The 26,087-nt window shown below is 35.3% G+C and overlaps 1 protein-coding gene across 3 annotated transcripts in view; it reads left to right on the top strand.

Annotated features, from left to right (window-relative positions):
• MRPL13 (mitochondrial ribosomal protein L13) overlaps positions 1–24,989 on the top strand; it is a 44,071-nt gene extending 19,082 nt beyond the window's left edge. For all 3 annotated transcript variants that reach the window (XM_014855296.3, XM_044743799.2, XM_044743798.2), the window contains exons 5-7: positions 4,319–4,405; positions 10,968–11,089; positions 24,696–24,989. In XM_014855296.3, coding sequence (XP_014710782.1) covers positions 4,319–4,405; positions 10,968–11,089; positions 24,696–24,717 — 231 coding nt within the window. In that variant the 3' untranslated portion in view covers positions 24,718–24,989. The remainder of the gene's footprint in view (positions 1–4,318; positions 4,406–10,967; positions 11,090–24,695) is intronic.
• Positions 24,990–26,087: the final 1,098 nt, after the last annotated feature.

The following is a 26,087-nucleotide window of genomic DNA, read 5'->3' as shown; positions in this document are numbered from 1 at the left end:
AAACTAAGACCTCTACGCTATACTTTAGACTTCTGGATTTGGGGCCTTACTGCCATGTGAGGTCAGGCTCATAGTTAGCAGTTACCTGTCAGGAAAGACTTTTATTTTTTTATTTCTCCACTCTACATCCTGGATGTTGCCTTTCTGTTAAAAATCTAGGTTTATGAAGGAGTCTTCAGTCCTATTTCCTGACCCCAAAGTTGTATCCTTTAAAACTTACACTAATCTGATGCCATCAGGCAAATGCCAGCCCTAGGACTCACTTTTCTTGTAGTTCTTTCTCATGTTTCTGGCCTTCACTTGGTGCCATGCTCTCAGAAAGATTGTCAAAAACAATATTGTTAACTTCACTAAATGTTTATTACTTTATCATTTGAGTTATGTACTGGAAGAAGTTTCTAATTCAAATATTAGTCCTCAGTATTATAAAAGCAAAGTGTCCTTTGCTATTTCACACTTTTCCTTCCTTAGCTCTTTGAACTAAGCTCATAGGATAGATAGCGTTTTCCCTATCAGGAACTATTTTAGCTTTTTACTTAAATGTGTTGATAAATGAGAAAAATGATAGACTGTGAAGACATTCTTTTTTATTTTCCTAAAATGGTGAATAAAAATAAATATGCATTGTCAATATGCAACCATTTGGTGTAGTATTGGCTAAAATTTTCTTGGTAAAGGGGTGGGAGGAGGGGCATATTTCATTGTAATAAAGCCTCACATAACATTTAGAAGTTTCATGCTTTACTGTTTATTTTTAAGCTTTATCATTCATATCTATTTTGCAGAAACATGCTCAGATATTGCTTCTTAAGAAATATTTAGCATTCTGTTTCATAACTCATGTGATTTTAGACTGTTACAGTTCAAATAAAGTATCCTACTTTGACTATTAATATGGATTGTATAAAATGGTATTAAAAAGTTTGAAGAGCTGTTGATAATATGCACTGTTACTGTAACAACAAATTACAGTTTTAATATTTTATAAGTATTTTTAAATATTTTTAAAATTACGGTCTATTTTATTCAGGTATGCTCACTGTACACACTAGGAGGCAGTACAGTCCAACTTTTTGATGTTAAGAATTTGGCAGTGGGTAACATTTGTAGAAACTGTTTCAAATTATTTTTTATGAATGAAGATTGAGATGCATTACAAAATGTTTGATGAAGGCTTGGAAAATATTTCAGAGTTAAATCCATTTGAATTATTACCTCATTAAAAAATCTTAATTTTTTTATTCTTAATTTCGATTTTGTGTTCTGAAAAAGAATGGCTTTCTAGGGAAGAGGTCAGGGGCTGGCCTGGTGGTGTAGCAGTTAAGTACACTTGGGCCACTTCAGCTACCCAGGGTTCACTTTTTTGGATCCTGGGCACAGACCTAGCACTGTTTATCAAGCTATGCTGTGGCAGGCGTCCCATGAATAAAATAGAGGAAGATGGGCACAGATGTTAGCTCAGGGCCAGTCTTCCTCAAGGAAAAAGAAAAAAAAGGGAAAGAGGTCAGTTATTTTACTTCCAATTCAAACACTGTCTGTAACAGTAGGTCTTCTGACAGCAGACATAATTTGCTAATCAGTACTTTATGTATGTGACTTGTAAGAGAATTTGTTTCATAATGCTTCCTTCTGATTATTAGCATAGTCTTGGAATATTATTTTAAAATACATTAATTAATACATTTAAATAGTTATTAGTAGGTTATGTATTTAAAAATATTTTCTGTTTATATAGAAGATCATTAATTCTAAACTCAAATATGTTGATTCAGCCCTTTCCTTGTATCCTTTATTCCTCTACCATATATATTAGTTTCTTTAAGAGTTTCTGTGTTCTTATATTTTCTTCTAACATGGTTCCTTTCTTATGTTTTCTCTCCCTTCCTATAGTTAATAAAGTTATTTTGTGTGAAACAAATGGCACGTTCCCTGGGTTACAGATTATATGAAGAAGGTCTTTAATGTCTATAAACCTAAACTTGTTCTGTATTTCTCTTTCTGAATCCTTAGAATTTATACTTAAGTCTTTACAGCTAGAATTACTTGATTGCATGTGTATGTTGGGTCACATTTTTTGGGGGGCGGTACATATGTTTGTAGGTCTGTCTTTTTCTCTCCCCTCAGCTTGTAACCTTGTCACATTTTTTTTTTTAAAGATTGGCACCTGAGCTAATATCTGTTACCAATCTTTTTTTTTCTTCTTCTTCTCCCCAAGGCCCCCCAGTACATAGTTGTATATTCTAGTTGCAGGTCCTTCTAGTTGTGGCTTGTGGGACGCTACCTCAGGATCGCCTGATGAGTAGTGCAAGCTCTGCGCCCAAGATCTGAACCGGCGAAACTCTGGGCTGGTGAAGAGGAGCTCACGAACTTAACCACTCGGCCATGGGGCCAGCCCCACGTTTCCCAGCTTCCCCTAATTTTGTATTATGTTTGCCTTTTTTAAGAGGGAAATTTTTAAAATACCAATTTTTTTAATTCAAGTAAATGCAACTAAATTTTTTTTTTTAAGATTTTATTTTTCCTTTTTCTCCCAAAGCCCCCCAGGAACATAGTTGTGTATTTTTAGTGGTGAGTCCTTCTAGTTGTGGCATGTGGGACGCCACCTCAGCATGTCCTGACAAGTGGTGCCATGTCAGAGCCCAGGATTCGAACCAGCGAAACACTGGGCCGCCAAAGCAGAGCATGCGAACTTAACCACTCAGCCACGGAGCCAGCCCCCCAGCAACTAAATTTTTGAAGAACATGAAAACCAAATGCCATGCAGCCCTTCTAATACAGTAAAATTGTTATTAGGATGATATTCAGAGGATATAATGACTTGCTTATTCAGAAAAGATGCTGAGTAGTCTTAACATTGTCAGTTTCTACATAAGACTTTTAAAACGTTAAAAATTTTAAAGACTGATATCTATATCAGTGCTGTCAGAAATGAAAATGTCTGCCATGATGAAAATGTTCTATGTCTGTGCTGTCAAATATGGTAACCACTAGCCACATGTGGCAGTTGACCACTTGAAATGTGGCTTGTGTGACTGAGGAACTGAGTTTTTAATTGCTTTTCATTTTACAACATAGATCTATATTTAAATAAAGTCTCTAGAACATCAGATATTAAAAGCACTAACCCAGAAAGTGGATGGAAAATATATATGGGATGCCATTAGCTTTTGTATATAGTAAGGTTTTTTAGTCTGATTTGATGAGAAAATAAAAGGAATAGGAAATTCTCTTGTAGTGCAACCGTGTTCTAACATGCATTGTTTTGGTGGGTTTAACTTTAAAACATGTCATATTATATCCTTGAAATGTGAGTACAGATGATAAATATCGATGTCATACTCCAGATGTCTCCATCAGTAGTTTTATGAAGAGCTTGCATTATATTTGTATACACTATATACCGGGAGGCTCCTAGGAGATTATGAAACACAGGGTGACACTGTGTGGCCTTCTCTTGACAAAACATACATAAAATCACATTCAGATCAACAATGACGATAAAGGGGAAAAGTAAATCATGGAAAGGTTCGTTTGCCATCCTGGGAATGAGTATGGTAGAGAGAAGGGACTTTGTCTTCTCATTAAGTTATGAAGAAAAACACATTATAGCTGTGACTGCATGTACCATGTGTCTTTTCTGGGAGTAAGACTCCCTGGTTTGAATTCCAGCACCACTGCTTATTAGATACATGAAACTGGGGGAGTTCTTTAACCTCACTAAATGTTTCCTCATCTGTGAAATGAGACTCAGCATCGTAAACAAGACAACAATGTGATGCACTGACCACTGTACACATTGTAAGTTTTCAGTGAATGTTAATCATTACCATTGTTATAGCTCTGTGACTTATGGAATCAGTCTCATAACTATATGGTCAGGCTTAGTTTATGAATTGCAAACCTCCTGCTCTCCCACCTGGAGGAAACAGGACGAAAGCCTTCCTACATTCTGCTCTAAGCTCCCAGGATGTGAGAGATTATTTGAGCCCCTTATGTAAGTTCTTGTGTAAGCTTAGAAAATTTCTTCCTATTCTAGCTAAAATTGGTACATACATAGATTATTTTTAATTTCTTCCTTTTGTCCTTTTTCTAAATAAAAATAAATTAAACAAATAGAGCCTGAAGAAAATAGTAATGTACAAAATAATGAAAGTTCCTTTTCTCTTGCTGTCACATACCTACTTAGGTCTGTTTCTTTCCTTTCATATCCATGTTGAATTTTAGCCCCCTTGTTTTCATCACCATCTCTAATTATGTTTGCCTTCTTTACATCCCAAGTCATATTTTTCTCATTGAATCTAACTTATATGTTTTTCAGATTGTAAAACTGGCTATTTATGGCATGCTGCCAAAAAACCTTCACAGAAGAACTATGATGCAGAGGTTGCATCTTTTCCCAGATGAGGTAAGTCATCATTGGTCATGATGCTCTTCATAGATTTTCAATTAAAATCTTTCTCTCCTTTTAAAATAGTTGCCATAGACTTATTTTCAATAATTTCATCTCAACTTCTGAAATATTTTTTGTATTTTATAGTGAACACATCTTAATAGCAGTTGCTCTTATTTTAAATCATAAAGTGAGCCATCATTGGATTAAAAATTAAAAGTCTATGAATTCTGTTTTCTCATTTTAATAACTGCTTTTTTTGAACTAGGAACTGTGATCAGAGGTTTTGTTAAATCGAGGGTACTCACTGATGATTTCATCAACTATACAAAAGTATAAATTTGGTTTACTTTGTATGTGACCAGTAGCAAGACTTCTATGAATCATGGATTACTAACTTAGGTTTGGTTGCTAATTATTTCCCATGATTGAATTTTAGATTGCTTGTTCTTACTTAAAATTATTTAGCTAAAAAGTACTTGGAAAAAAGTATAAACATTTTTATTACTGTTACACTGTTTTAAGTACTTGCTTTTCTCTTTAGTATAATATATTGCAACACTAGAGGTTCTATAATAAAATAGTTGAGTGCAGGCTCTGGAATCACACTGTTTGGATTAGAATCCATGGCCCACCATTTACTGACTTCGTGGCCATGGCTAGTTAACTTAGTATCTCTATTTCTCGTCTGTGAAATGGGTGCAATAATAGTGCCTCCTTTAAAGATTGTTGTAAGAGGTAAATGAGATAACATTTGTAGAGTGCTTACACAGGGTCTGGCACACTAAGTGCTAGTTGCTGTCATTACCATGGTTATGATTGTTCTTGTAGTTCCTACCAGAGGAATAGTGTAGAAGTTCATTCCAGAATATCAAATTATACCAACTATTCAAGCTACTTCTGTGCTCTATTGTTAGCTTAAACAATGCATGAGTAAATTATTCATGCTTTTATCAAAATGGTTAATTTATTACCATTGGTTTGCATGAATGAGTAGAATAATTTCCACTGTTCACTTTACCTCTGAGTTAACAAGTACAGAAGTACAGCATCTAAGAATAAATGACCTTCATGAAATCTCAAGAGTTTTAAAATTCCTGTTCCTGATTGTACTCACTGTTTTTTTAGAAACCGTAATTTCTAAAAGATGTGAAAAATAATGATATTGTTTATCCTAGTTATAAGATAGTGAGGTTTGAATGTGGATGTTTTAAGTATTCATGGTAGTTCAGTTGAACAGTAAATTCCTTAAATAATTTCAGACTATAAAAAAAATGAGCCCATTCCCCAAAAATAGATTGTTATATTCAAAAGCTTGACAACACATTTTACTGTCAAAGCCTTTGGGAAACAGGCACTTAGACATTGCTGGTCGGAGTACAAAATGGTGCAACCCATAAGGAATCTGGAAATTAGGTAACATTTAACAAAAGATATACATAAGGAGATTTGTGCTTGATCCAGCAATCTCGTTTGTAGCAGTTTACTCTGAAGATACACATGATTATTGTTTCTACATTATTTATAATAGTAAAATAAATAAATGCTTATTTATAGGAAATCGGATAAACTATGTTATATCCATTCAGTTTGGTAGTATGCAATTATAAAAAAAGAATGACAAATATTTTTATGACTTCACAAGTAATTCTTTCCAGGATATATTGTGAAGTGAAAAGAAGCAAGGTGAAAAAGAATATAGATAGCATACTACCTTTTGTATACATATATTCATATGTATGTTTGTACACACATATGTACTATATCTGCTTTTTGCATAAAGAAACACAGGAAGAATAAATGAGAAAGTGAAGTTGGCTACTACTGGAGCATGGGCATAAAGAGGTGGAAGGAAGGGGCTGGCCCCATGGCCGAGTGGTTAAGTTCGCGCGCTCCGCTGCAGGCAGCCCAGTGTTTCGTTGGTTCGAATCCTGGGCACAGACATGGCACTGCTCGTCAGACCACGCTGAGGCAGCGTCCCACTTGCCACAACTAGAGGAACCCACAACGAAGAATACACAACTATGTACCGGGGGGCTTTGGGGAGAAAAAGGAAAAAATAAATAAAAAAAAAATCTTTAAAAAAAATAAAAAAATAAAAAATAAAAAAAAAGAGGTGGAAGGAATACGGAAGAGAATGCAATTTTTTGGAGAATACCTTTTAGATTATTTATTTTTTTACTTTAATTTTTTTTCACATTAAGATTTTACATATTTAAAAAATAAAATAACAGCACCAGTAGAAGTAAGTATAAGCGTCCAGATCTTGTTTACTGAATGCTGTTCCCTGTTAAAAAGAACCCAGTTCTCCTTGGAGAAATGGTTGGTTCTAAGTCTGGAGCAGAGAAAGAGCAAAGTTATTACAGAGTATACACATGCAAATAGTAAAATAATAAGTAACAGAAGGTAAGGCAGTGCTCAAAACCCAATGGAGAAATATCAAGAGAACATATGAGGCAGCTGGAATTGGTGCCCACTGACCAAATATGGGATTGTGTGAGCCACAAAATGAATGTTATTAATAATATATTACATTGAATAGGAAACAAAAATCTTTGAGCCCATGGTGATAGTCTAAAAATGATTTTTAACTTGTTATAATTTCCCTTCTTCTTTCTGGAAAAGGAAAAGCTCTTCTTTAGGGAAAAATGTCATTGAAAAAAATATAGAAATAATACTAAATTAGAAGAGTGACCATTATCAGCATATTCTATAGTCAGGTAAAGGAAAAGACACTTTTATATTAAAGATATCTGGTAGACACCAACGATAACCAAGAGATCAAATGTGTCATCAATATAGAACAAACTGACATCGTGTCTCTCCTGAGATGAGTGAAGCACTGAAGACCCAACATAATCTATATAGTGTCCTGCCAAAAATATTTAACCTGCATCTACTCATGAGGAAACAATACTGTAAATCCAAATAAAAGGACATTCTGCAACATAACTGGCCTGGACTCTTAAAAAATGTTAATTTCCTGAAAGACAGAAAGAGCAAAGGAGCTCTTCAGATTAAAGGAGACTTGACTTAAGAACATTATGCATGTTAAACAACATAAAAACAATATAATAACTAAATGCAGTTTGTCATCCTTGACTGGATCTTGCATTGGAAAAAAAACATAGATAAAAGATTATTATTAGGCCAGTTTTGGAAATTTGAATATACACTGTATATTAGATAAAAAGTATTTCATCAACGTTAATTTTCCTGAACATGAATTTGTAATGAGGTTACATAGGAGACAATCTTTATATTTAGGAGATATTTGCTGAAATTTTTAGGGGTGAAATATTTGCAAATTACTCTCCAATGGTTCAGCCAAAATGAAAGTGTTTGTGTACATGTGTTTGTGGATAGATAAAAAGAAAGGAAGTGTCGTATTTTAACAATTGGTGAATTTAGGTGAAGGGTAGCTGAGTGTTCGCTGTATTTTCACAACTTTTCTGTAGATTTGAAATTTCTTCAAAAAATACAAAAAAGTAGTAATAAACTAAATGATCACCTCGCCTCTGTGTTTCTCTTTTCTCCTCTTACTCTTTTTCCTGCTCCCCTCTCAGCTTAACCACCCCTTCTGTGCAAGGGACTCTTAAATCTCCATGAGCACATTCAGTCAGCGTTTCTGGGTTATCTTCTCTGCGTGCAGATTAAAGGCTGCACTCCCCCCTTCCTGGTTCCATATGTAATGCCTAATCAACAACTTTCATTCCTCATTTTGCATTGATTTTATTCATTCTTTCAGTGAATTCTTCTAATACTGGGGAAATTTGGTAAGCTCATTTCCATCAAAATTCTATCAATTCAGCAAACATTTACTAAGAGCCCATATGCTCCACACCTTCTATGCTGAGTGAGCACTTGACAACTTTGGAAATTGTCTTTGCAAATAAGGTAGAGATTTTTTAATGGCTTCCCAAAGAAGTGTGACATATTTATAAATTTTTATAAATATCAAACTGGCAGGTAGGCTCCTTCAGGAAGTGAAAAATAAGTCACTTAATATTTCATATGTCCAGGCATCCTCTGCTTGTTCTGATTCTGCATAATTATACTTACAGACTTGAATATGCTGAGGAAGGGATACTAAATATTTTTAAAATGCTTTTCAGTCAAGAAACACATTGTCAGTAGTATTGATTATGTTTTGTATGTGTTGATAGTGACTCAGCTTTTCCGAACCATAATTTTAAAATGTGAACTTAAATTTTAAAAGATTTTATTAAAATTTTGCCATAATAATTGAAACAAAAAAACAATCCACTAACTGGGAAAAAATATTTGCAAGTCATATATCTGACAAAGGCTTAATATCCTTAAAATATAAAGAACTCTCACAACTCAATCACAAAACATCAAACAACCCAATCAAAAAATGGGCTGGAGACATGAACAGACATTTCTCCAAAGAAGATATACTGATGGCCAATAGGCACATGAAAAGATGCTCATCATCGCTGATCATCAGGGAAATGCAAATCAAAACTACACTAAGATATCACCTTACACCCGTTAGAATGACAAAAATATCTAAAACTAATAGCAACAAATGTTGGAGAGGTTGCGGAGAAAAAGGAACCCTCATACACTGCTGGTGGGAATGCAAACTGGTGCAGCCACTATGGAAAACAGTATGGAGATTCCTCAAAAAACTAAAAATAGAACTACCATACGATCCAGCCATCCCACTACTGGGTATTTATCCAAAGAGCCTGAAGTCAGCAATCCCCAAAGTCCTGTGCACCCCAATGTTTATTGCAGCACTGTTTACAATAGCCAAGACGTGGAAGCAACCTAAGTGCCCATCAACAGACGAATGGATAAAGAAGATGTGGTACATATATACAATGGAATACTACTCAGCTGCAAAACAGAACAAAATCATTCCATTTGCAATAACATGGATGGACCTTCAGAGAATTATGTTAAGTGAAATAAGCCAGCGAGAGAAAGATAATCTGTGTATGACTCCACTCATATGAGGAATTTAAAACTATGGACCAAGAACAGTTTAGTGGATACCAGGGGAAAGGTGGGGTGGGGGGTGGGCACAAAGGGTGAAGTGGTGCACCTACAACATGACTGACAAACATTAATGTACAATTGAAATTTCACAAGATTGTAACCTATCAATAACTCAATAAAAAAAAAACTGAAAAAAAAAATTTTTGCCATAATAGGTTTTAGAACACGCCTACAATAACGCATTAGAGCTCTGTAATTCTTTAAAGCTACTTTAAAATTGTATTTTAAATTTTAATAAATTGTATTTATTTATAAATTTTATAAATTTGAATAAATTGTTGTATTCTTAAGACATTGATTAGTCAAAACAATGGTTTATTTCATGCCATGTCCTTGCCCAGGTATTTGATTCTCAACTATAATATGCTCTCTGTAGAGAACTGTAATTTACTGAATAATAATGGGGTTTTTTTTAAGTTTCTGGGAACACACTATAATGAAAAGAGGGAAATATATTTACTGTTCCTGTAGAAATGCCCATAGGACACTTCTGTATTGATATCTTACCATTAGTTCAGTAGAGTCTCTAAAGTTATCATCCTCACAATACAGTTAATTCCCTTTCCCTTGTTTCTGTATCATGAGCACAATATAAATATTAATTCTTTTGGTTACTCTTACTCTTCATTTTATCATCATTAGTTCAATTCCTGTTCCTCCTCCTTTCAAAATATCTCTCAAATATATGTTTTACTCTTTAGTTTGCTTTTCATTACCCAAATTCAGACTTTTTTGCATTTTACTTTTTCTTTCATTTTTCTAAACATTTGGATATATAACCAGGGGAAAGCTGTTCTGGGCAGAGGGAATACCATTAATAAAGGCACTAGGATTTGAGTGTAGACCAAGGTATGAAAGGCAAGGAGGCTGATAACTCAGAAGCCATGGGTGTGCAAGTGAAGTGAAGTTGGAGAGGTGGGCTAGAAGTGAGGACCTGGTTTCAGGAGTAATGTTTTAAAAATTGCAAGCCTTTAGAAGCTATGATCTTTTTATTTTTATTTTTTTACATATACTCAGCACCTAGCACAATTTCTGCTTCATAGAAGGAGTTCAATAAATGTTGGCTAAATGACTCAAAGATCCAGCAGATTTTCATTTTCGTGAGTTTTTTCTGGCAACAATATGGAGTATGGGTTGAAAGGTTGTGGCACTGGAAGTAATAGACCCAGTGCATACGTACACGCATCAGATGAAAAATTATGAGAATGAGCCAAGGCAGTACCTTCTTTATAATTGAAGGGAGGGCAATAAATTGAACGGTATGTGGAAAAAATAGATAAAACTTACTGACTCAATAGTTGTCAAAATTGAAGATGTCTAATATATCATGAGAAATATGTTTGTCAAGATTAAAATATAGAGTGTATTATTATAATGAGATTACTTATATCATTGATTTAATGTACTCTTCAGGGATTTTCACAAAGTTTTAACTTAAAGATTATATTGTTTTCCTAATCCTGTAAATATTCCTTTGTTATCTTTTATTACTAAGTATTACTATGGAATACGTTTTAATAAAATTAAGCCTAAATTTTTATTAATGTAGGACATACCAGAAGATATTCTTAAGAATTTAGTGGAAGAGCTTCCTCAACCTCGGAAAGTACCCAGACGTCTCGATGAGTACACACAAGAAGAAGTAGAGGCTTTCCCAAGAGTGTGGTCTCCGTAAGTCTTTCTTTTCTCTTTCCTGTCTTTGTAGTTAGTTTTTTGTTTTTCAAGCTGAGTTTAGTATCTCCTGTTTCCTTAACCAAATGACAAGATCCTTGAGGGTAGGAAGAGTGAACTTTTCTTTACTCCCTTTGATACTCTTTGCAGCTTCTACCTGCAAATAAACTCTAGATGTAGGTGTTAGAACCCAAAGTCTCGAAGTCCTAAGAGTGTGCTGGGTGAGTGCAAGGGTGTTCCTGGGTGCCTGTAATTGTCAGATACTGTGTTTGGGATGACGTGACTTGGATTGACTGTAGTCTCTTGGAATGATAAATGAATTGTTATTACCTAAAACACAGTAAAGAATATCATCTAATGAAAAGTCATTAATTCTGGGTACTTACAGATAATCTTGATCCAAAAAGAAAAACACAGTAAAAAACACTTTTTGCTCTCCCCTATGCAGTTTCCTCTACCTGCAGTCCGGAAGGCTGCTTAGATTTGACGCACTATCTCCCATCTAATTGTTTCCAGGCTTCGTGACCTGGCTCCTCTCTATCTCTTCAGCGTAAATTCTTCCCACTCCACTCCACTGTTGTAGTGATAGCAGGCTGTTTAAGATCAGTACCCGTTTTATGCAATTTAACTCTTCCTTGCCTTTTCTGCTATTACTTATTCATAAAACAATATGTGTTCACCTCATCATATGGTGTAACTCATTCTTAAGACTTTAGTTGAGATATCTTCTCCTTTAAGAAGTCTTGCCTAAATATCAAGACCAGACTAAGTGCTCAACCATCTTCTGCTATAGTTCCTGCTGTGTAATTCTGTCACTTCCACATTTAGCTCCTGAAAAGCAAGGGCTCCATCTTGCTCATCATTGCATCTCCAGTGAACAGAACAGTATTTCACATGATAGAGCCTCAGAAGTGTATGCAGAATTTACACAGTAAGTCTAGAGAGAACCACACATCCTCATTGCTTGATCTACACAAGACAGCTAATCTTCCTGTAGATATTACCCTCTGTACTTTGAAAATCCTATCTCTTTATTGACTCTGGCCAGATAGGTTCATGAAAATCTAAGCCCAAGTCTGCCTTATGTGCAGGAATCTAATACTTGACTCTCTCCTCATGCGTATATGTGTATCATCAAACTCTTTCCACACAAGAAAAGTCTTTAGGGTAGTCTGTTTAAATCTTTTTGACTTTGCTGACTTGTGTCAAGGTTCTCCTTTGTTAATTCTACAAATGATGAGCAAAATAATATTATTAGTGATCATTTAGTGAGCTCTTTCCAATTGTCCTGCACTCTGCTTAGGTGGTTTACGTGCATTGTATCTAAATCTCTCCATGAGCCTATCACGTAAATATTCCTATCTTTAAGAGTGCGCGAGGGGTCAGCTGGTTTGTAGTACAGCCTGCATTTGAACCTAACTGTGTCTGCTTCCAAAGCTGAGTTCTTTTCACAGAAGCAAACTACTTCATTAATTTGTTTATTCAACAAATACATATTAGCTACCTCTACTATGCAAAATACTGTAATAGGCACTGAGGCACACTTTGGAGAAATTACCATTAAAGCAATTATTTAATTCACTTTCACAAACTTTTATTGAGTTTATACTATGTGCTACACCTTTTGATAAATGCCTGGGATATACAGATGATGAAACATTTAAATGTAACTTCCTCTAGAAGTCCTTCCTGTACTCCTTGAACTGGTTAGGCTTCCATTATAGGGTCTCAGTGTACACTTTCCTTTTCATTTACTGTATTTATTCTAATGTAATTAAATATTTGTGTGATTATCTGTTTAATGTCTTTCTATTAACTAAACTCCCTGAGGGAACTGTATATTATCTTGTTTAGCGCTGAGCACAGTGCCTGGCTCATTAAGTATAAGTAGGCACTCAGCAAATATTCATTGAGTGAACAAATAAAGAAATAGAATATCCTTTTAACAACTTTTACAAATGAAGTTAGGGAGGAATCTCTAGAAGATACAAAGTGAAGGTAGTAAAATGCTCCAATTTAATACTAATTTTTGATGTTAGAATCAATGAAATTGACTAGCCTTAAAAACATTTTATTATTTTTGTTTCTGTTCAGTGTATCATCTGAATTATCTGGCTGCTTTTCACTTGATAGCAAATGACTGATTAATAAAATATATGTGAAAGACTAAAAAATTGATTTTATTGTATCTGGTGTTTTTATCAGCTAGTTACCAGGACACATTCTCATGATAAGTATTTCCCTCTAAAATAAGGAAGTGCATTTCCATCATTCCCTTGTGTTCCAGTGTTGATTGCTTGACAGTGACATAAATCATAGACCAGAAACCATATATTATGTGACCTGATTTGATTCTAACAACTAAGTAAAGCATGAGGTGATTGTCTCCTTTCTTTGGCTCCTTTTTAGATGTCTAATAGCTTGCCTTCTTGTCAAAACCAGAGTCTATTTTAAATTCTTTTTATTTAAATTCATTTTTTTATCCAGATTATATAGTGGTTTATTTAGATAAATCAGTAGTTTGTAAAAATAAAATGTTTTAAAATTTGTTTTACATGCATGATAGTTACAATTTTTACCCTTTGGCATCTAAGAGATGAGGCTTCTGCACTTTATAAATTTTAAATTTTAGGAAAAGTAAAGTAATTTTAATTTAACTTGTTCTTAGAGATTTACATGGTCATTTATTCAAGACACGTCAAACGTGCTTTTTCCTACTTAAACTACATAGAACTTCTCGTTAAATCTGAACCCATATAAATACAGAATGTTTTTCTAGGAAGATGTAAACATTTTTAAAAGTTCCTTAAAAGAGATGCGGAATTTGCCACAAATTGAAGTTAACCCCTAATTAATGGAAACCATTTATTAGCTTAGATTTACCACCCTGGAATCTAATCTTTACTAGGAATTCACATAGTATAGACTTTGCACATAGCATAGACAACAGTTCTGCTGGTGACAAATTCTGTTAGTTTTCCTTCATCTGAAAATGTCTGTATTTTTTCCTTCATTCCTAAAAGATATTTGCACTGGATATAGAATTCTGGGTTGCCAGTGCTTTTCTTTCACCTCTTTAAAGATGTTGTTTACTTTCTTCTGGCCTCCTTCATTTCTGATGAGAAATCTGTGGACACTGGTATCTTTGTTCCCTTATATGTAATATGTTATTTTCCACCCTCAGGGCAAAGCCATAAGAGGAAAAAGAAAATGCAGAACGCATCCCCATGCTGGTTGCTTTTCCAAGTTTTAATTCCCTTCCATAATCCATCTGTGTTTTTACTTTTCAGAACCCTTGGATAGTTGTTTGTTTTGGTTTGGCTTTTGAATTTAGTTCAGAGTTTATGGTTATAATTAGTGGGAGAGATGGGTTATAAGGGATTTACACCATTCTGGTAAAACTGGAACTCCTTTTCGGTTTTTTCACAGCATTTATCACTATCCAGAGTAATCTCATTTATTTATATGCATGTTTATTGTCCCCCTACATTACTAGCAATAAAAAAAATAGCAAGCACTAATAAAGGGTTTCTTATGTGCTTACTATGGTATTAACCTATTTAATCCTGGCAGCAATCCAGTAAGTGAGTACAATTTTTTTTTTTAAGGAGAATGAGTGTGAAAAGTGCTCCCACTCCTTTTATTTAGCAGGCTTCCATTTTACTGCACTCCTTTCTGAGTAGGTGCAGTATTCCAGAATACTTTGCTTTGATGAGTTAGTACAATTTTTATCCCCATTTTTTTATAAATAATAAAATGTAGGCATAGAAAGATAAAGTAAGTTGCCTAAGATCAGACAATTGTAAGTGATGGATTAGGGATTCAGGCCTAAGGTGACTAGCTCCTGCATCGTGGCCCTAACGACTCTGCTGGAGTGCCTCTTGTAGCATCTTAAGTAAATGTACTTGAGTCATATCTAGTTCTCAAATGTTCTGCTTTAGAAAGTTATATCCTAAAAAAGTATTTTAAGTAGTCTTTGCAGTTTTGTTAGATTACCGTACTGTATGAAGTTCTATAAATCTAAGTATGTTATATCTGATTGTCTTATAGAAACACCATCATAAATGAATTTATATTCGTAACCAAGATGGTTATGATACTTTTTTTGACTAGAAATACCAAAAGTGCTCTTTAATCAGAGATGTGACCAAACATATATTATGCATTTGGAGTTATATATCATGAATATTCTGAAGTGTGTTCTAAATCAGTAAAACCAGGTAGTATAGTAATATAATAACCATTCGCAACAGATTATATTTAGTGTTATTATAGTCGAAGAGTATTGATCAAAGTGCTCATGTTACTAAGTGATTCCTGGTTCATTTAAAACAAATTAGAAGGTGACAGAGTGCCTTTGTTATATTAATGGAATTAGAAAGGGCTTTTCTGTAATATTTTTAAGGAGACTTTTAAAGAAACTTAGAGCTACTTGATGCATTTTTGAGTTACTACTCTGGGAATCGATTTTCCTGCTCTTACTTTTCCTTCCAGATTTCCCTGTGGCAAGAATATGCGTTAAATACCGGGCTCTTCTTTATGCTGTATTAAAGTTTTGATCTTTCTCAAAAGTAGCCACACAACATATGTTAACTTGTGTTCCCAAAATAATAATATGGGTATACACTTAGACATTACCCTTTGAGGGTATATCATGGTATACGTATACTAGTCATTTAACATTAATCATTCAACATTTCATTCTTCTGCAGATTAGAACTGACATTAAGTCCAATTACTTTTTATTACCATGGCATGCATGTGATCAGGAAAAAATATGCATTTTTGGATTAACCAAAAACTTGTCTAAGAAATCGATGATCTTTTAGTTCAAGGCTAATAGAACGTTCCAAAATGATGAAAAAGCTCTATATCTGTGCTAATATAGTAGCTCCTGACCACCTGTGGCTCTCGAATACTTACACTTTGGCCAGTGTGACTGAGGAACCAAATTTTTAATTTTATGTAATTTTGATTTTAAATTTCGGTAGTCTCATGTGGCTAGTGACTACTTTAATGGACTCTGCCATTTCTTTTGTTTGCCATTTAATAAAGTTCTAGTATTAAATATTATATGCATTAGAATTAAAATATTTGTCACACCATGCAATGCAATCCATTTAAAATGGGATTTCTCATTACTGGTAATCTGCTTTCATGAGAAAAAACTTTTTTTCTCCTTTTGGAGAAGGAACCTGCTTAGAATATACTTTTGTTCCACCCAAAATAGCTAAGTCAGCAATATAATCTTCCTTTGGAATGTAGTAATTGGAATTTGTTCAAGAGATCTGATGGTGAATCTGCAGAGACTTGACTGAGACAGATGTACCTGCATTGCACCATAAATAAATAGACACAAAAATAGCTTGCTTTGGTTTTTGTTTCCCTAGCAATAAAACTTAAAATATTTTTATAGTATAAAAATGTACATATTGTAATTGGACCTATTATTAGCTTTTGGTTAAATGTGAGTTTATTAGCTTTTCTATTAGAGACAAAAAGCTTTTGAGCAACAGTAACAATTGTCAGACTAAGCTTTGAACCCAGCAGTGATTTGACAAGATGGTTTTAATCTTAATTAAAAGCTACCATTGTTGTGATTTCATTTAAATTATTTTAAATCACTTACAAAAGTTATATTCTCTCAGGTCTAATTTCAGCATACTTTAGATTTTCTTATGCTCATTGTTTACTCATTTTAAAAACAGTGGTAGACGAGGAAAGAAACTAATATTTATGAGAAAACTGTAAATTTCTTTTATAACTAAAAGCAATTTTCTCATATGAAACATATTGCCCATACATGTCAAAGTAGATACATGTTTGCCATGTGCAAGTGGTGATAGTAGAGGATGCTCTTAGAATTCATTTCTCAAAGAAAAAACAACATGCTTTCTTCACAATTCACTTACCTGAGATTGTAGCTTTCAAATGGTCATCCTGTTTTAATATTATCAATAATTATTTCCGTAGTCATTGCAGTTTTGCCAGCACATTACAAAACCACAATAATCATGGAAATTATAATGCTGTCACTGTAATGGAAATTTTCTAATTTGTAGAGTAAAAATAAACCTTGGATCATTTTAAACTTTTTATTTTCGTTTTTACAAAATTCTGTAGGAGACCTTTAGGGAAAATAGGTATGTGGAAATTTCCTACTTGAATTGCTTCACGTTAGCCACAAAGTGATGAAATAAAACCAAAAAAGAAGTGTATTTTTTATTCCTCACTCGTTAAATATGTAATGCTTTATTTTAAGAAAAACCCTCACCTTTGTAGAGAAACTAAGTGTGGAAAGTTTCACCATCAGTAAATGCTTGAAAACAGATGTTGATAATGAAAACTCATGTTCCTGGTATTTAACCCTCTTTACAGAGTATGCCGGCAGGAGAGAGGTGGCAAGGATGAAAGCGAGGAAGAGGTGTGAGGACAACCGGGACTGGCCCTGGAATTGTCTTTCCTGAAAGTAGGATTAGGTTTAGGGAGTTTAATAGGTAATCCATGCAGCTCTGTAAAAAGAAAACAGGCTTCCAGATGCTGGGAACGTTACTACTAGAAAAGGGACTTGCTGAGCATCTGTCCAGTCTGTAGTTCTAGAAGAGAGCAAGGATTTAAGTTCAGTGCATGCCCTCTGATACAAAAGCTACTAATCCTAAAAAGCTACAGATTTTAATCTACAGTTAAATTAATACCCAGAAGAAACTTTTTACCGATGCCTTTATAAAATGTGCTTCAGATCAGAGACTTAAATAAAGACAGTAGAAAAGGATTTTTACCTTTTCAAAACCCATGAGGAGCTGGGATCTGGACATCTTCAAGATTTTCCATAATTTTCTGCTCATCTAGTCATGTGGCATTTTCCTACAAGATTTAACTTAATTTGCTGCTCTTCACAGTCAGAAGTTATTAACTGGACTTGGGGAGCAAGGTTACTTTCCAACTTTCCCATCATTTCAACCAGCTCAGCATTGGCTTAAACCATAGACCTCAGGATTTCCAGGGCTGAATTTTGCTCAAATTAGGCATCTAAACTGTTCTAAACCATTCTTTTGGGTATGAACAGATTAGGACTGGTTATTAAAATAAAAAGCAATCTCTATTTAAACAATAAAAACCAAGTCATTTTCAGTCCTAGCTGATAGAATTTATGACTTATAAGTGATAATTGAATGTAACAAAATATTCCTGTTCATTTTTTTTTTCCTTTTTCTCCCCAAAGCCCCCCGGTACATAGTTGTATATTTTTTAGTTGTGGGTCCTTCTAGTTGGATGCTGCCTCAGCGTGGCTTGATGCGTGGTGCCATGTCCGCACCCAGGATCCGAAGTGACGAAACCCTGGGCTGCCGCAGCAGAGCACCTGAACTTAACCACTTGGCCACAGGGCCAGCCCCATTCCTGTTCATTTTAAGTGAAGAAACAATTAATAATTTGATTTTTAAAAATTTGTAACAATCTTATGAGTTTAGTTTTTTAAAAAAGCACTGGTGAACTTTTTCTGATCCAGCTGGCGGTACAGTGCCTGGAGAAATGAGTATAAAGGCACTGTTACTCTGCCTCCCTATTCCTGTACAGCTAACATCTTTAGTTCTAGGAATATGTGATGTCACCAGATTTCCTGGAATGGTTTATTCTAAATAATTCCACCCATATAATAGAAATGACTTAAAACTCAATCAAACTGACCATTTATTGTTCTTAAGGTTACTCCACCATCCAAATTTTATTCTTGTCTTTTAAATGTTTGGTTGGAGTAGGCATTATACTGAGAAATATTATTTGGGAGTAAAAAGACCTAAGACCTAAGGGAGAATAAAATATTCTTGAGATTTATTGCACTTAAGTTATACCCAATTTCATGGATTTACAACTGACATTTGAAGCATTTTTCCCTTGGAAAATAAATTATATTAATGGGACAAATAATATTAAGTGTCTCTAATTGAACTGTGACATAAACCATGTGTTTTATAGGTTTATATTTCATTTTATTCATAGACCAAATGGATTTTTCCAACTGTTTCACAATAAAAACTGAAATCTCCCAAAAGGTTTTTCCTGAGGTCAAAAGATAAATTTTTTTTATAGAAATGTCCCTGTTTTCAAGATAATGTAAAGCTATTGGCCCCTATCATTTCTGTGTTCTGATTTGAGCCTCTGCATTTTTGAGACGTACTTATTTCATTTAATGTGTGGCAGACAGCATTTTGCATAGGGGCATCTATGATAAAGGATTTGCCATAGAAAATTGAGAATTACGTAAAATATGGTGTGATTTTAACTGTTTTTGAGCAATCACAAGCACCATAGAATACATTCTATAGCTCAGATAGGCCTTTTTGTACGTTCTGTTTCCTAATTCAAAAAAGTGATATTATTTTTTAAAGTTATATTGTTTAAAGGCAGTTTTCTGCTGTTGACAAGTATTAAGTGCAAAATGAATTACTGCTATAGAACATTTAATAGCTATGAAAGGGGGCCGCCCCGTGTCTGAGTGGTTAAGTTCGCGCTCTCCGCTTCGGCAGCCCAGGGTTTTGCCGGTTCGGATCCTGGGCGCGGACATGGCACCGCTCATCAAGCTATGCTGAGGCAGCGTCCCACATGCCACAACTAGAAGGACCCACAACTAAAATATACAACTATGTACTGGGGGTCTTTGGAGAGAAGAAGGAAAAATAAAATATCTAAATTAGTGGGTATGAAAGTTTAGGACAATTTAGAAAATGAATTAGAGAAAGTCTTCTGTTGGTTCATTCTTCGAAGATTCATTAATCTCCCAAGTATACCCTGAGCACAGATATGAAAGCTTAAAACTTTTAGCTTCCACTTCAGAGGTCAAAATGTATGTGTGTCTGTGTGGTCTCCCCCTATTAGAAAATGCACTCTCTAAAGACAGGACTTTATCTTGCTCACTGCTGTGTTCCCTGTGCCCACAGTTGAACCTGACACTCAATAATCGTTGTTGAATGGATGAATGAAATTTTATTCCACTGAAGGAGGAATTGACTTTTAATTGATGAAGTGTGATAAATTCATATTTTGCTGTTTGCTGTTTATTTAAAGCTTGCTTAATAACCAAAGCTAAAATACAAATTTTTGTTAACAGTCTGTGGTTTAGTATAACTCTGATATATCCAATTTTGGATACTTTGTGTTACAAATATAAAGAAAAGATCATGGTAATTTTGTTAAACTATAACTATATTTCTGTTTCTGTCAAAGAGTAAATTTCTATGGAAAAAACACAAAAATTAATAGATACTAGCTTTCAGGGCCAGCCCTGTGGCCAAGTGGGTAAGTTCACATGCTCCTCTTCAGCAGCCAAGGGTTCGCTGGTTCGAATCCTGGGCACAGACCTACACACCACGCATCAAGCTATGCTGGGGCAGCATCCCACATGGCAGAACTAGAAGGACCTACACCTAGGATGTACAGCTGTGTCCTGGGGGGCTTTGGAGAAGAAAAAAAAAGAAGATTAGCAACAGATGTTAGCTCAGGGCCAATCTTTATTGAAAAAAAAAATAGATATTAGCTTTCTATAACAGCATTTGAAATGTCTCTTCAGAAGTTTCCTGAGATTATTCTAGAATGCTGTTATTATTTAGAAATATATTAACTTTATATGATGTTATCTTGTATTTTAAAACTTCATGATTTATTATTTGCAATGAAAAGTGAAAAACTAAGGCAAATATAGACTATAAATTCACCCATTATTCCTCTGACAAAAGATTAAGCCGTTTCATTAAAGTCATTAAGGTTTCAAACAACATTAAGCATCCGTAGTATAAAAAATATACTAGAAGCCAGGTTTCTTGCTTTTAAAAATTCTTTAATCTAGTAAGGAGATTAGGTAGATCTAAATATAGGATAGGATAGATATGTAAGCAACATAATCCGACAATTCAATTCTGATTAATATAGTGTTGCCATATATGGATTAGCAACTTTTAAAGAACCTAAATACAGTGACATTTACTCACTTGCTAAAGCTACATGAACTACAACTTAATCTTTCTTTGATAATAGATACCAAAAGAATATCAGTACCCAGTACACATTATCTTAATTAAAAATTAGTTATTATTCTATCAGAAAAGCATAAAACTGCATGTTAATAAAGTCCTCTGGTGGGTAAAGAGCCAGGAAGGATATTGCAGATCAAATGGAATCATTTCTAGCTAAGGAGGAAGTATGTTACCTTCTGTTAGGCACAGCATAGTTTTAGAAATTTCTTACTGAAGATGCCTCTGGCTTCTTCAACATCTTCAAATAGTCATCTCCTGTCTTCTCAGTCACTCTGTCTGAGGTCTGAGGTGAACCCTTGCTAGTCATCGTGTGGTCCATAGACCAGCACTGCTTCACACAGGAGCTTGTTAGAAATGCAGAATCATGAGCCCCTCCACAGACCAACTGAATCAGAATCTGTGTTTTTCCAAGAGCCCAGGTAATTTGTATGCCCACAGAAGTTTGAGAAGCACTCAGGTAAACAGTCCTCCCCTCCTCTTTCTTATGTTAACTTGGATTTCCTTCTTTTAGTAGAAGGAAGTAAGAATACAAATGTGTGTATGTGTGCCAGCTTTGGTTTGTATGTGGAGAGAGAAATATCACCACATTTAGTGTAAAAAACTTACTTTTCCCCTTAAGGGTATCTCCGAAGCCCTGTAATATGGTTAATTGTCTCCAGTATGATTTGATGTTTCTAGCTATGCCAACATCTAAAGTATCTAGGCCCTTGGCCAGGGTACTGTTTTCTCCCTTTGGAAGCTAATTAACCATCTGCAAAAGATCCTGATTACTTGTCAATAGCAAAAGGAAGGGATGAGTTTGCAAACAGTGTGTCATTTTCAAGGCAGTCACTGTACTCTAATGACAGATATCTTACAAGCATCCACTACATGCTGGGCACAGTGCTAATTACTGGAAGCATGAAATCAATTATATTGGGACCCTGCCTTCAAAGGAACTGACAGCCTAATAGGAGTCATGTAGAGTAAAAGGGTGCTTGCAAGCACTGCAGTCAGAAGTCCGCCCTAGATCCCTACTATCAATTTCCTAGCTGTGTATCCTTAGACAAGTTACTCAGCTCCTCTGAGCCTCAGTTTTGTCAACTGTAAAATGGAGTTGATAGGGTGTCTTTCTTACAAATAAGCATAAAATGAGATAATGCATGTGAAGTAGTTAGTATACTTCGTGCTATCTAATAGGCACTCAGCACATGTTATTACATAAGTAACAATCCATTTACATAAGTAAGGGCAAGCATAATTTCAGAAACACTGTAATAGGAGTATGCATGAAGTTCTCTGGCAATCTCAGAGAAAGGAGCCCTGTCTACGTTAGAAAGAAAGAGTTGTGGAGGGCTCCCCAGGGATGTGATTTTTGAGGTGAATTTGGAAGGATGAATCAAGTCCCTTGGGCAGAGAAAAGAACAGAGATATTCTAAGCAAAGAAAATCTCAGGTCCCCAAGTCCAGAGGTGTGCAAGTTTTTATCTGGGCCATAGCAAGTAGTGTGGTGGGGCTAGAATGTAGAGGGATAGGGTGTAGAAAGAATGACTCAGAAAGGTTAGCTGGGGCCATGTTATGGAGGGTTATATATTGAATTCCAAGGTGTTTGAATTTTGACAAAGCAGTGGAGGGCTATTGAAGATTTTTAAGCAGGGCCACTTGATATGTGGAAATGGGATGGAAAAGAAAGAATCTATGTTAGAGACCACCTTTGCCTCATTTCTCCTAAACTCCAAATCCTAATTACTAGCTGCCTGCCATGTCCAGATTTTATCATATTCAAAACCAAGATTCTTTCCTTCAGAATCTGTTCTTCTGCCTCTATTCCCTATCCTGAAAAATTAAATAGCACTGCCCTACACTGAGTTCTTCAAGTCCTTGGATTGTCATTTTCCAGTAGCTCCTTGCTCCGTCATCTCCCTGGCCCTTCCCTCTTTCTCTCTTCCTCCCCTCTCCCCACCAAACATGTTCCCTTTCTGCTTCCTAAATCCTGAACCTGACCCTTCTTCTCCCTCATCACTGCTACGGCCCTAACTGAGCCCTCATCTCCATCCTCCTCAGCTCCTCCGAAAAGTCTTCAAACAAATTTGGGCTCTGTTAGCCCTGCATGGCCTTCAGGCCTCTGCTTACATGACAGATTACATGCTTCATACATATTTCCAATTTTATTTCTAAATTCCATTAAAGGGTGCTTTTCTCATCTCCTTGTAACCTTTGGTGTGGAAACAAGTGGACGGTGACTAAGCACATTTAATTTATTGAGTGGACTTGCCGAGATTTCTTGTTAGGACTTTGGCTTAGAAGATTTCTTTCCAGTGGCATCGCCACCACCATTTTGGAATTATATGAACCAGCTGGACAGGAGAGTAAATTGTTTCTTAAAACGTACTACTGTCTCTTGCCAGGGAACTGCTTTGGTTGTATTCTCACATACCAGAGATTAAAAGAATACACTTTGGAGCTGCTTTTAGTTATCACATCAAACTTTCATCTCCCAGACTTTGGATGCAGTTTTTACATTTGGAAAGAGATTTCGAAAACAGTGACAAAATTCTGCAGTTTCTCTTCTTGTTTTTATAGGATGGCTGATATGGTGAAGCATATTTGGCTGTTTTCCCAGATGAGCACCTCTGTTCCTCAGAGTTAAATAACAACTTTAAATTGTACTGTAGCTCATTTACTCAGCCGCTAGACTGCTGGCCTTCATAGCTGGGCTGTCTGATATCTTGTGAGCATTTTGTCTAAGAAAACAAGACGTAAATGCAGAAGGGGACTAGATGAATTGTTTCAGGGCAGAGTTGTTTTTTTTTATAGGAACTCAAACTATTGAATATTTTTATAACTATTTCAAAAAAAACTATTTAGCTACTTATTACTAACTTCCTTCTGAAAATTCCATTTGAGCTCCACGCCTACAAATAGACCGTGTAGAAGATGACAGGACACTTTAAAATTGTTTGCATTTTGTAATTTCCTATTCTTCTTTTTCTCCTTTGTTATGATTTGACATTTCCCTGAAAATGTTCTTTGTTTTAATTTACTACTGGAAGCAACTTTCAGGTCTGATTAATCCTATAAATATATAAATGAGGAAAAGACCAGTAATATGTATATAATTAAAATATCAACAAGCTGATGTTTATACATTTATTTTGTATGTGTATCATAATGAAAATTAAATTTAGCATATGATAAAATAGAGAAATTACTCATTCAAAATTTGCCTTTATTAGGTAAATCCATCTCATCGATTTTACAGATCACAGTAATCCTTTCTTTGAAAAGGACTTTAGGAAAAAATGCTCTAAAATAGAAATTGGATTCAAATTTTTTAAGTTACTAAATACATTCACGCATAGGTACAAGATGGCCTATATTTAGTCTCTCTAAAGAACTTGGGAATTGTCACTGAGCCATTCTGCTTTGTAATGATTTGGCTTTAGTGGTTTTAACCAAAATTTTAGATATAGTGTTTGTAGATATTTCTCAATAAACAGTTGCTTTCATATTAAATTGGAAAAATAATCTTCCTTCATCAGACAGGAAAAAATGAAATAATGATTCATGAAGAAATAAATGTTGATTTTTGTCTTTCAGACCTGAAGATTATCGGCTATAGAAGAATGAAAGTTGCAGAAAATAACAGTGAGGTGATTGAAACTTTTTCCTGGTGAATTTCTCCTAACCTCCAGGGAAGAATGAACCAAGTGTTACATATTGACCAGGAAGTTGTTATGAGTGCTGACCATTTGTGGAGAAAGGTCAGGAAAGGATATTCCTCCCATAGAAAATTGCAATAAAATACATTATTTTATAGAATTATTTTATTGTATAATCTGATTTGAGTATTATAAATGATGATAAGAATAAAATTGCTGACTTGGTTAACTATTCAATTTTGCATTTAATGAAAAAACAAACCCTAGGTAGCATTGCAGTGAGAGTTGCCAACAAGGGCCAGTTCGTGCAGATTTCCTCAAGTTCTGGATCACTCTTCTTGCCACCTGGGAAAACAAGCCCCACCTTCACTTTTCCTTTCAGTGTCTATTTTATCTAACCTGCCATTCATCTGAGTTCATCCCTCCAGCCCAGTAGGGTAAGGTTTGGCGTGAGGTATTTACCTACTGCTGCCATCTTTTTCCATATAGCCTCTTTGGTTTCCATGACACAAAAATAACAAAATAATGCCTATCTACTACCTTAGCAATCTCACTGCCCTGCCTGTGATGCTGTTTGTAGACCTCTACTCTGTCTCTCCATATCTCTCTTATTGGCTTCTATTAATTCTGTGCTGGCCACTTAGATTGGCCTGCTGGAATAATATCCCTAGCAAAATCTCTACTCTAGAGATTAAGATACTGAGCTACTGTATTTGGACATTTTTATGGGAGTTTGTTTTTTTTTTTCTTGCCCTAGCCAGCCTAGGAGTGAGTTTGCAACCACTTTTGCCATTCATTCAGCAAACATGTATTGAGTGCCTGCTCTCTGCCAGGCACAGTGCCAGGCATCGGGGGAACAAATCACACATGTCTTCCCCCAACACAGACCCCACCAAAAAACATACAGTCTATTGCAGGCTAGAAGGGAGCTGAGAGAGACTTGTAAATAAGTGTACCTGGGTGTCAGAGGCGCTGATGTAACAAGTGTGACCCAGGATGTAAGTGTGTTTAAGGGAAAAAAGTAACTAGCATTAAATAGAAAGCATTGCTAGGAAGCATCTGCTAATGTGCCAAACACAACAGCTTTATATAAATTAATTCATTTAATTCATACATAAACCCTAAAATGTACATAATGTTATCCTCCTCATTGAAAAATGGGCACACTGAGGGACCAGCCCCATGGCCTAGTGGTTAAGTTCAGCACGCTCTGCTTCGGCAGCCCAGGTTCAGATCCTGGGTGCAGCCCTACAGCACTCATCAGTGGCCATGCTATGGCAGCAACTCACATAAAAAACAGAGGAAGATTGGCACAGACGTTAGCTCAGGG

The sequence above is a fragment of the Equus asinus genome, chromosome 12 (assembly GCF_041296235.1).
Source record: "Equus asinus isolate D_3611 breed Donkey chromosome 12, EquAss-T2T_v2, whole genome shotgun sequence".
Classification (NCBI taxonomy): domain Eukaryota; kingdom Metazoa; phylum Chordata; class Mammalia; order Perissodactyla; family Equidae; genus Equus; species Equus asinus.
This window is presented reverse-complemented; position numbering and strand designations above follow the sequence as displayed.